The 12,255-nt window shown below is 41.1% G+C and overlaps 1 protein-coding gene across 1 annotated transcript; it reads right to left on the bottom strand.

The window, feature by feature from the left end:
• Nucleotides 1-1,181: 1,181 nt before the first annotated feature.
• LOC104516162 (protein ELYS-like) lies at nucleotides 1,182-11,869 on the bottom strand (the record flags this gene model as incomplete). The annotated part of the gene is made up of 15 exons (XM_010160397.1): nucleotides 1,182-1,313; nucleotides 1,407-1,551; nucleotides 1,727-1,911; nucleotides 2,377-2,523; nucleotides 5,034-5,090; nucleotides 5,220-5,343; nucleotides 6,137-6,230; nucleotides 6,945-7,049; nucleotides 7,631-7,771; nucleotides 7,935-8,024; nucleotides 8,111-8,201; nucleotides 10,275-10,403; nucleotides 10,935-10,996; nucleotides 11,423-11,649; nucleotides 11,737-11,869. Coding segments are annotated over 15 exons (1,862 nt in total), but the record flags the coding sequence as incomplete, so codon positions are not given.
• Between the last annotated feature and the right edge of the window lie 386 nt (nucleotides 11,870-12,255).

The following is a 12,255-nucleotide window of genomic DNA, read 5'->3' on the forward strand; positions in this document are numbered from 1 at the left end:
CACAGTCATTCTGAGGAAGGGAAAGTGTAAAGCAGAACGTTAAGTTGCCACAGGAAGTTCCCCGCACAGAACTATTGGTGCTGTTTCCAACGAGTGCATAATGCCCCTACACACACAGTCAGACACATCCACTGCACACAACCGCAGCGGGTTCTGCCCATCAGCTCACACCCATTTCACCGGGTGTTGTTAGCACAGGGCAAGGAAGAGCAGAATAAGCGCAGAACCCGCAGCCTGAAGTCAGAACCATCCCGGTCCTCTGCAAAAATTTATTCTGACACACTTGCTATCACCTGCAGTGTTCAGCAGCTTACAAAATAGCGGGCTTTCCCTTTTTTTTCCTGAAACGCCAGTGTCCGAGACGTGTGAACATACAGCACAGCTGCAGGTTACGCTGGACAAAACACTGTGAACATGAAAACGAGTGAGAAGCAGCTTCCTACACACACCTTGTGACTAGACAAAAGTTTTCAAATGTGGGGCTGAAACTGCCAGAGCCACCTTACCCGTTGGATTCACTGGAAAACTACAGTTCCAGAAACAGGGACTGCATTACAGACCCGTAACAGGTCTCAAAACACAAAATTTAATCTGGCTGTTTTGAGAAACAGAAGTTAGATGGGAATTTCTGCCATCAAAGTGGTAGAATGAAAGCTGTGGAATTGCAGAGCAGGCTGTCACGTGAGGAAATGAGAAGGAACAAACCACCAGGCAAATGTTACCTGTGGATTGGCATCCCGACTGCTCTCAGCCGGGAGAATAAAGGCATCTGCAACATAAGAGATGACACACTATTCTCCTTGTTCCACAGGAAGGAGTGACACAAACAACTCCCAGTAATCTAAATCATACATAACATACGTATCTGAACGACCGAAGGGTAAGATTGGCTGACAGACAAGATACAAATTTATTCCTCGGTTGTAAACAAACTGTTTTCAGTGTAGTCAACAATGGTCTTGAACATTTAATTTATAGCTTCACAGAGTAGCTTTAGAGTAGTGAAATATTTTGTTCAACATTTAGGTTCAGCTGTAACTTCAGGTGTAGAAACTTGTTCCTGGTATTTCAAAGAACGGTATAAAAAACCAAAAGCAGGATTTTTATTGAGTGTTATCAAAAACGGTCAGTAACCCCTAACAAAACCTGTACACTTGACTTGAGAGAACTTTTACTCTTACCGCAAGGTTAACCTTCATTGACTGATTCAGCTTTAGTGCTGGGATATAGTTGGCACGCTGCAGATGGTGGACTAGAAGAAATTCCTGATTCTGAACACCACCACTGCTCTGTAAAAACTTCTCCAAACACTCCTAGGAGAAACAACACATTTCAAAATTGTATGATAATTCTGCCTTTTCCCTTTCTGAAGGGACAATTAAGATTTTTTTCTTGTCCACACATACTTGCTCAGTGTCTGTGAAAGGTAGCTTCAGTAAGTCTTCCATGAGTCCCATCTCCTGACACGTTTCATACATATGTTTTAACAGCTCTTCTATAGTCAACTCAGTGGTATGTTGCTGCAACAGAGCCCAAGCTTCCACCATGCACCTGTAATTAATTTTTTGAGATGTAAAGGAATATTAATAGCATAACCAAAAAAGATGCCCAAAATCACTGTACGCAAAGTTTCAAGGAAATTGAGGGGATCACGATTTATATTTATCTGCTCTCCACTTTACACAATGTCAGAGTAGTGCCAAAAAGAAGGGGCCTATCTCTTTACCTATTGGACAACAGCACCATGAGCAAAAGCTGCACTTCACTACTGCTTGACGCTGATGGCTTCATCATCTGTAGGTATCTGAGGGCTTGCCTGTGCTCTCCTTGGCACATGAGGGACTGAGTAATTCTCATATGTTGCCATGACGTTTTGATTGTAGCAGGATGTAAGAGCAGCGCCAGCGAATTCTGTCAAAGTTAGAGATCAGGTTTATTACAATAGACACACACACTCGTGCAACAAAAAAGATTCAAAAGTTTCTTAAAGTAAGGGTGAAAAGTCACTTTTGTAGTCATCTGTCTCAAAATGTTGCTGCTGCAATCACAGTTTTAATATTTAAACTACCTAAAGCACTGCTTCTGAGACAGTGCTCAACTGGTCTGCTGAAAACAACCTAAACATGGCTCTGAAAATCCAACTACCAAGCATTAATAAAACTGATGTCTTCTTTGTTTTATTCCATTTCCTGTCAAAGTAATTAAAACAAGATTTCAAATCATACTTTGTTGCAAAGTTGTCATAGCAGTATTACATAAAAGCTTCTAATGGTTTAGCACCTGTTATTATGAGCTAAGCATCAACTCTGAAAAATCATTTTATAGGTTATAGCTTAGTACTGCAATGTATGTCCAACTAAACTGTAGCATACCTACCTCATAGTCATTATGATCTAGAAGCCAAAAGCCTTGAATAAGCTTCACAAGACCCCAAGGGATAGCAAAGGCAGTTGGGAAGGAGTCAATTGAAGTGTCTGTTTTATTCGGAAAGGAATGCATGATATCTAGCAGCAAGTAAATTGTCTGATATCAAGTGTCTAATTAAGGCTAATAGAGTTGTAAGATCAAAAAGGTATCGCATTACATTTAGGAAAACATAACAACATAAGACTATTAAAGTAGTCAGAAGCAGAAAATACCAATGCATTACTCTTGCCAATTAAGTGATTAAAACCTGAAGTCAGGTGTCTAGTGGTGGATTCCCCCTGCCCAGCTCCTGAATCTCTTGACAGCCTGAAGATTCCCGTCCAGCCCTGGCCATCACACAGCGAGTTCGGCAGTTAAGTACCCTTGACCGAACCAAGCACTCCTGCACTCCTAAGGCAGGGAACGGCAGTGGCCATACTGGAAGCTCAGCTGCCAAGCAGGGTGGCGTACTGAGAATTTGACCACTTGGCCACAGTGAGAAGAAGAATGCAATAACTAATCACTCCCTGACAACCCTGAAACTCAGGCAAGTTGGTACCATCTATTACAGACACTCCAGTAATTACCAGCCCGAGTTGTGGCCCAAGTGGAGAGCATCTGAAGTCACTTATCTCACAGCTATATGAACAGTGGTCCCATGTGAGACCCTTTAAGCTCTCCTGGACCACAGCAGGCTGCACCCACTATCCCCCTCTGAGTGGGACACCTCTCGGAGTTCACAAACCCTCAAGTCTGTGGAACCAGACGACCTCACAACTTCATCTGACACCTCCTCAAGGTTCAACTCTACACCCATTGAGAGGTGCACAGGAATCGTTCGTGATGATTTTCACTGGAATCAAAGGGAAATGTTAACAAGTACCCTTGTATACATCTATCTCTATTTCTATATCTGTGTGTGTCTATGTGCAAACTTGTGTTAATAACTTTGTTAAGCCTTTGATTAAGTTGCTGGTTTTGGTCACTGATAGTTAAGTTTTGCTAGGGAGTATATAATCCATGTGATTTATCTTAAAGGTGTTACTGAACTTCAACTTGCCACTATTTTAAATTGCTGCTATCCCAAAGTTATACAAAACACAAAATCACCACACTGTGATCCCTACAGCTAATCCCACAAACTGCTGAGAAGGTCTGGGACTAGGAGTGGATTCAGCCACCCCTAGACTTCTCTGTGAGAAGTTTAAAAAGCAAGGGGTCCACTTTGAGCCTCGTGACTCAACAGAAGAAACTTCCTTGCCCTTTTCCACTAATCCACAGGTGTACATGTATATATAAACCACACAAACTCAATTCTGACAGATTTCCCCTGACACTGTGTAAAGAATTTTTAACCCATGTATAAACCATTTTAACCCAGTACTAATTTGATTTCACCTTTGTATGCTTTTCCGTGACAAATAAGTAATAGAGTGAACCTTGCCATCAAATTCTGTTAAGTTGTGCTTTTCATAAACTCATATTAAACTATCTTCTTCCCCCTAATGTCTGTAACACTGACCTTCTGTGCCTTAGCCTCTCTCCTGCACAACAATGTGCTACCTACCAAACTGCGTTCTGCATAAAGAACCGGGAAGAAATACTCAGGTTTCTGCAAGGCATTCAAAACAGTTAACTTCAGATATCTGGACACTTCCCTTACAGGCGCAGGCTCCCTCTTTAGTCAGTGGAGCTACCAGCTGGACATCCAATGCTGAACTATTAAAGCAAACAAATTCTACAGCTGGTTTTCTCCCTCATTTCCAGAGTGTATAAAACAAGGGAAATTATGGTGTCCCTACAACACAACCTGGCTCTGAATGACGAAAACTGGATTTAAAATAGTATGAGGATCACTCATGGGTAGTGTCATGGAACTAGATGATCTTTAAGGTCCCTTCCAACCCAAACCATTCTATGATTCTATGATTCATTTTCTCTCTCTGACATCCCTTTTTAGGGACGTATTCTGGTAAGACAGCGCTGGGGTACAACAGTTTTTAAACCCCTTGCGCCCTGGGCTCCCTTCTCAGGTTAGGCAACAAACAACAAAAGCAATTCTGTAGATTTCAGTCGCTTAAAAATTAAGTTTCTGCCCAACAACTCTCTCTGGTTACTGTTCTGTGCGTCTGAACTGTTAACAGAACAAAAACAAGCGCTGTTAGCTCGGCTGGAATATCGAGGATTTCGCCAAACATTGGGTACTGCTCAACCACTCTCAGAAGTCCTTCTGCTCTGAAACAGCATGTTTTAGTGCATCATTCTACTAAGCCATTTGCGACAGATATGGATGCTTTAAAAAAAATTAAAAACTGTGTTTAAATTCTGAGAAAAACTGAAGGGGCTTTTTCTCTTCAACATTCCTCTGCAAACCCGTTCTCACCTATCAGAAAACACTTTGCAAAAAAAAACATTAAACCAAAAGATCATAGAAAAGTGCACAGTAAAACAGTGCTTCTGTCTACTTAATTCTAGACTTAATTAATAGAATTAGACTTAATTCTAAACTAAAGGTATTGTCTTTGAAGCATAGATTAAAAAGTGTTAATAAACACACAGGTGACAAACATTCGAGAACATTCACGTGCATATACTGATGGTGTATTAAAAATAAGCAGAAAGGATACAATTGCATGTTTGTAGCTTTCTTCAATGTTTTCTAGCAAATAGAGATCCAGCAGTGCCTGAAATGAAAAATTAAGGGTTTTTTTAAAATCTTCTGTCATAAATCAGACTATTTTTGGTTTTTTTTCTGGGGGGGCGGGGTGGGGGTGGGGGATGGTGCTGGAGTTTTCAGTGACCAGAACACTCACATGTAAACTAGGAGGTGGATATTTCCCAGTTCCTCCTTCATCTCTTCGCCACAACCTCTGAACTTGGTCTCCCAACTGGGAAACCATTCCATCAATCATCAGGCAGTCAGAATCCCATTTTCCTCTGGAACAAAAGGTAGCAAGGGTTTGGACAGAGTCAAACACTAATTCCAGCCTCTCAGCGTAACAGATTCCTCATGTCAAAGCATGCAAGCAAAACACTCCCATGAGTCGAAGAACATAACAAACATACAAAAAGGCATGATTGTGACTTGAAATAGGCATGGGAGAAATTTCTGAGTCAGGCGAAAGATGCTCCTTAGATCATATTCAATTATTACAGGAGTTCAAAATAGGAATCCTAAAAGCTCTCTTATTAAGGGTACAGTTGCGGTGACCTTTTAGCCTTCAGGTTTTCTTTTTTGCTGTAGTACTTGTAGTACAAAGGAAGCGTAAACAAAGTTTCTTAAGTGTCTCCTGTCTAATGGAGGAAACACGGCAGTATTAAAACACCAGGACTGTTCTTTAACACAAATCTAATGCCTCAGATTGGACTCTTCCAATACACGGCTGTGAGCCAACACAATGAAAGTTTCCCATTTTGTTCTCAGCATCCGACTTCTGTGGCTGAAAAGTTACTTCAGACAGCTGAAGAAAATTATAATTTTACTTTAAAATTTACTTAAAACACAGGTAAATTTTAGTGTCGTCTTAAGCAGCATTTATGGTTCTATACACGTGCCCTTACAATTATGTATGGTCGAACTTTCAAAAATTACATTATCCAAAAGCCCATCACAGTCTTTTGCTGACTGCGACGCGTTAGGTGCCAACTTACTAAATTACACATGTGTATTTGTGAGTAGGAGATTTAGGCCAATAGCACAAGTGTTCTGGAGTGTTCCTGTAAGGCTTACCTTGATAAGCTCTCAAGTTTCTGTCTATGGCCAGTATAGTAGCTCTGAATCTGAGGATAATTGTAGAAAGGTCTAGACAAATGCATGTCATCATCTACAGGTAGTAAAATGAAAGCCAGTTAAAGAAGTAATATCACAGTTTTAAACTGCAGTTTTCACTAAAAAGACAGCAGATCATACAAGCTAAGCATCAAGAAGCCTCTTCACTCTGAAAGAAGCCAGTCCTGTTTCTGCCTTTGCTAAAAGGGATGTAAGACACAAGACTCGACTCCTTCCTGCCTCAAGTGCCAGTTCAAATCTGCAGTTGACGTAGCTTTCAGAACATGTAGTGTCAGCTGAAGCTCACAATTCTCAAAGGCAATGGGTTTTTGAACATGCCACGTGAGCATTTGTAAGAGACTTACGGCTGACAACAGAATTGATATTCCATCTAAACAAGGAATTATTTCCAAGGTGTATTTTTCCCCACAAGTAATGCTTTTACTGTGAAAACAAGCATTGCAGCGTTTGTTGTTTAACAGTAATTTGTTTAATATCCTACATATTTCAAGCCACCGACATAAGTAACTCCTTGGAAGCCAGAGGCTTATTGCTCTTTCTAAAAAACCATCCAGGAAAGAAACTACTTGCATTATGCATTTCAAAAACCAGCAGAATCTCCCTTTCACCATAAGAACTGCAGCACATGCTGTCACTGAACCAACACGTTATCAGCACAGCATTTACGAAAGCACAGCTATGAATGTGCTCATAGGAATCATGTACTGGATAGTCCCCTCGCCACAAATATATTCCAGTTTAGGCTTACCTAAACCCTCTGGAAGGAGACTGGATCGGCAGAACCAGATGACCACTTGTGCATACAAACTTATGAGGCTAATTACCACCTGCTTCTTTGTCAAGTCTGCAAAACCTGAAAAAAGGCATATGATTACTTTTGTTACGCAATTCTCTGCATTATTAAAAAACTCCCTTCTTACTAAATAGAAAGGCTAAAAATAGCAACGTAGAAATCTTTTTCTTTGCATTTTTCACTCTGTATCTCTTTCTTATTTGAAGAAGAAAACCCTAAGCACCACCAGAGCGAAAATCAACCTGTACAGAGAACAAGATCCCCTCAAGGTTAAAAGTAAAACAAATAAAGCCTGAACAACATTTGCATGCCATTATACATTGCTAGCTCAGAAAGAAAAAGAATAATTTTCAGCATGACCACATTCAGTTGTCGTAAACTGAACCCAGTTGCCCACATAACTTCTTGCTGAATATAGCATCCCCTACCCACTTACCTGAACTCCACAACAAACTATTTCCCTGAACTCAGTGCCCATGAAGTGGTAGATCCAACTCCTCAGATTTAGGCCCCTTCTCCTGGCTAAGTCTGACTGTCTTCCAATCATCAAAACCAACAGCTCATGTTTCCACAATTACATCCCAAGCATAATTCCCATTCTTAATAAAACATACCAAAGGTTTAATAATACTCAGACAAACCTTTTTCAGTAAGCACTTGTGCTTCTGTCAGAAAACAGTTAAGGACTCTGCTAAGGTTGCTCAAGAGCAACTGGCAGTGCTGGAGAGACTGTAACGTCTGTGAGTCAGTGAAGTTGCAAGAGCCATCAAACAGCGGAACACCTACTCAGGAATAAATGTTAAACCATTAGCCTACAGAGCACTTTCACAGTTTCAAAGCACACTTAAAAGAACCGCAGGCAGTATCACATACCGGCACATTGCTGAATAAGCTCAGTCAGAAAGCATGATTTTATAGTTGCAGAATGACCACACTAATACTCACATATTTGGTCAAATTCATCTTTTGTATGGATCACTTTGTTCCATGTCCACTCAAGAACAACCCGTAAATTAGCAGCTGAACTTGGCTGCTCTTTAAAAAGAGAAAATAAAAAATAATGGAATCAATGGTTTCAAACTGAAAAATATGTAACATAAAAACTATGTAAGAAGTGTTACCTTCAGATGTCCAATGTTTAATGCATCCAGTCAGAAGTTCCAAAGAACTTGTCTGGACAGCCACTGATAATACCGCTTCTAACTGCTCCTCCTAAACACAACAGACAAAATGAAAGGAGACCCGTAAATGCTTTCAGTATCTGAACCATCAACAGTACGTGTTTGTTTCTAACTGTATATTCACTCAGACATCATGAAATCATTCAGCACACACGCAACTAATTCCACATTCTTCTTCTCAATTCTAGCCACAGCCTGGACTGCTTGTTGGCCTGAGGAACACATTAAACTTTTCCACTGACAATGCAACTTACTGAAGGCTAATTCTGATCTTGATTTGCATGCCTCTGCATTTGGTCTCAACTTACTGAGTTCCAACTATTTTCGGAAACATCCTCTCTAGAACCATTACGCATTTTGTGTAGGTAAGCTTGCCATCAGGAGTGCATGAAGGGGATAGAACAAATACAAATGCAATGTTTGCATGGAAACAAGCTGAAGTCAAGCAGCTTTCTAGACTATGAATACATGAAGCAGCTCTGACACCCAAAACATTACGTTATAATCTTATAAAATGGCAGAAAAGAAGCATAACATTTGAATTCTAGTAGGTTTAAATTTTAGGCTATTCAAACACTGTATTGTAAGGGACTGGTACACTGTAATCCCTTAGAAGGGTAACAGGTATGCACAGACACGTGATATTAACCACTGTCTTCTTTCAGCTTGTGTTCTGACACTTCTGGTGAAATGATCCCTCCTAAGATTTTACTTTTTTCTTTTTAATTTTTTTTGTGTTTGTTCCTTTAAACATATTCAAAAGTGGCTTTCCCTTCTCAGCAAAATCATTACATTCAAAGTGATGTCTGCACATTAGGATACACATGTTTTCCGAAAACATGTTTCGGACAAGGAAACACACCAAATACTACTTCTGGTGGCAAACAAAACTCCAAACCAAGCTTCTTGAACATAATCCTGAAATTTGGCTTACTAACATTCAAAAGAAATCCCTGCTCAAGTACATAATGCACCTCTGAACGACAGGGGCACAATTCAGCAAAGGTTATTAAAAAATTCCTTAGCTTCCCAAGTTACTTCCAAACGGGAGCTGACATCAGAACACCCAGCTTGAAGGAGAGAGTCTACATCAGGCATGCAAAATAAACAGTTGACAGGCTAGGTCACCTTGCCAAGCAATTGATTTTAGCTAGCCCACTGTGCGGAAGTGTTATTTGCCTTAACACACTTCCACAGATCTGGTGAAGAAGCCAGAAGACAGGAAGACGAGGGCAGCGAGAAGACTACTCTCCCCTTCCTACTCACGGCTCCACTCTACGATGGTCAGCTAGCTGATCATTTAGCTTAGATCCTGCCTGGGTGACTGTGGGCTGCTCACCACAAAGGCTCCATCTCTCAGGAAGCTCTTCAGATGAGAAAGGTTGGTGCACTGCACACAGAAAGTGCATGGAAAGAGGGCGGTAAAGTCACTATGGTGGGATAAAACAGATAGGCAGTAGTGGGTATCATGAGATGAAGGTGATTTGGTGTATTGCCCCAACAAGAGGGCAGTCTAAGGTGTAAATTTGGCTCCTGGTAAACAAGGAAAAGGCTGCAGAGAGCAAGATCTGCTTTGAGAGGCTGCACAAAAGCTTACGGATGAAAAGAGGGGAAGCAGTGATGAAACTGCCAGGTAGAGCTGACAACGCTAATTGTTTACCACAGGCCACTTTCTTGGAAGCAAATGATCACGTGTAGTGCAGCAAGCCGATGTCTGCAAAAGCTCGCATCCGGTTGAGAGTCCCCAGCACCAGCTACTGCACTGAACCTGATCCTCTGAGAAAGGGACAGAGATGAAGGTTGTTCTGAGGGAAAGATGCTTTACGCTGCACATGACCAGCACTGACTGCACACTTCCTTGCACCTATCTGTGGCACAGAACCGACAGATGGGTCTGTAAAGACAGGTCTGTTACAGCTGTTTCCCATCAAACTCAGTGGTTTGGCTCTAAGAACACCACTACTTCTGCTAACTAAAGTCAACATCTGCATTCCAAGGCAACTCTCAAACAGAATGAAAATCAGATTGTCGTGTCTTGTAGCCTCTACAGTCCTGTCAGACAGGATGGATGAATTTCCCCTGCGATTCCCTGATATGCACTCACCTGACTCAAGCTGGATGGCTGGACATCAACTAGTTGTGGAGACAGCAAGCCAGCTACAAGGCACCTATTGTAGCTGTCATGAATGGTCTCACTTATCAAAGGACCAGATTTCTTTAACAAATTCAAGGTCTGAAACATCAATCAAAAACTACAGATGAGGACAGCATGGTTATTCAATCACTAAAAGTCTGGATAACCACTGCGAGAAATAACATAAAGGTTATAACATAAAAGTACAGTGGCTGAGAAATCAGATATTGGCCAAATTTTGGGGAAAAAAGAAATCTTTAAGTATTAAAGTTATTATCTTTATATAATACTATATAATTCCATGTCATGTGATATAGTTTTGTAATTAATATTCTATGTAATATTATTTATTCATTAACAATATTAAATAAAATAATTTTTCATTTTCTCTGACCGGTCCACCTTTTTCAAGTTCATCAGGGATCAAAAGCCTAACTCAAGACTATGCAGGCAGTTCAACTGAAGGGTAATAAAGAATTAGGACCCTTACACATTTTGTACAACACTTATTCTTGCACAATTGTAATGATGCATGTGAACGGGCAGGATGAGCATAAAAAGTAGTGCAAGAGGAAACTCAGAGAAGGTCCATCCCTTGACACTCTCAATAAAGAGACAGTAAAAGATCACCTCCTTCTGGAAGCTGGTGCAAGTCACATGAGCAACTCCGGAGTCCAGCAGGCACGAACCATCTGCAGAAACAACGAGCGTTTGGCAGCCTTCCACACTCCCACAGTTACATTATCAGCAGTTTACGTTTCTTTGAACAGCAGTGCCTGGAAAGATGGCACCGAGCACCCATTTTCTTCATCACATCCCTTACAAACCTCTTCTTTATGATTTCTTAAGGCATTACTGTGTTCAGAGTTTCATCTCGAGTGCTTTCGGGGTGCTGTACGCTGGGCTTCAGTTCAAAGCCATGCCATTGTATAACCAAAACCCCAAAATTCAGCAGAGTGTCAGCTGTGTTTCACAGCAGTGACGTATCCTGTCACTACAACATCATCAGAGTTGGGTTGGGGGGGGCTCGGGGTTTTTGGGGTTGGGTTTTGAGTGACAACAAATGGCATCTGACCTCAGCACAAGCTTGCTGCTATTAAAAGTGGTGCAATACCTACCAAAAGTGTAGGTGCTTCGGTTAAAAAACTGCTCAGGTGTTGAGTAACACCACGGAGTTCTTGGATTAAAAAACTGCTCAGGTGGCGGGTAAGAAGGAGGAACCCCCCGACTTAGACTCCGCTCATGCACCAGAATATCCAAAATGCGGTTTGGAGAAGACAGGCTGACTACAGCATCCAGTGACCACAATGCAAAATACGGGCAGTCATGAAGGAATTCTTCTGGCCTGAAAGAAACCAGGTGCGTAAGCTGCACACCAATACTCAGATGAAGGATTTGTAGGGATACTGAAAACAACTTGACAAAAATGTACCTTAGTGAATCTGGCATTTGAGCATGATACCAGCGGTTAATGTCGAATACCGCCAAATAAGTAGATGGCTTTCCCTGCCCGTACGGATTCACTTGCCAACTGAAGATTGAGACACTGGTTTCAGGAGATATTACTGTAAAAGACAAGACACCATTTCTTATTCGTAGAAAACAGGATAGATCTGATATTTTTAAAATATCACTTTCTGGTTTTGACTTACTTCTGTTATATCACTCACGAAATGCAACACTTACTACGAATAATTAAAGTATTTTACACGTTAGCAAACACCTCTGTGATAGGTTTCAGTCATAGCGCCCCTTTTTCTTGTTCAAATTGTATCACTCTAAGCTCAATTAAATACACAATTATTAGCTAATTCAGTTTTCCATACATTAGAATCATAGAATCACAGAATGGGTTGGGTTGGAGGGACCTTAAAGATCATCTAGTGCAAACCCCCCTGCCATGGGCAGGGACACCTTCCACTGGACCAGGGTGCTCCAGGCCTCGTCCCGC

This window comes from Eurypyga helias, unplaced genomic scaffold (genome assembly GCF_000690775.1).
Source record: "Eurypyga helias isolate BGI_N326 unplaced genomic scaffold, ASM69077v1 scaffold29471, whole genome shotgun sequence".
In the NCBI taxonomy this organism is placed as follows: Eukaryota; Metazoa; Chordata; class Aves; order Eurypygiformes; family Eurypygidae; genus Eurypyga; species Eurypyga helias.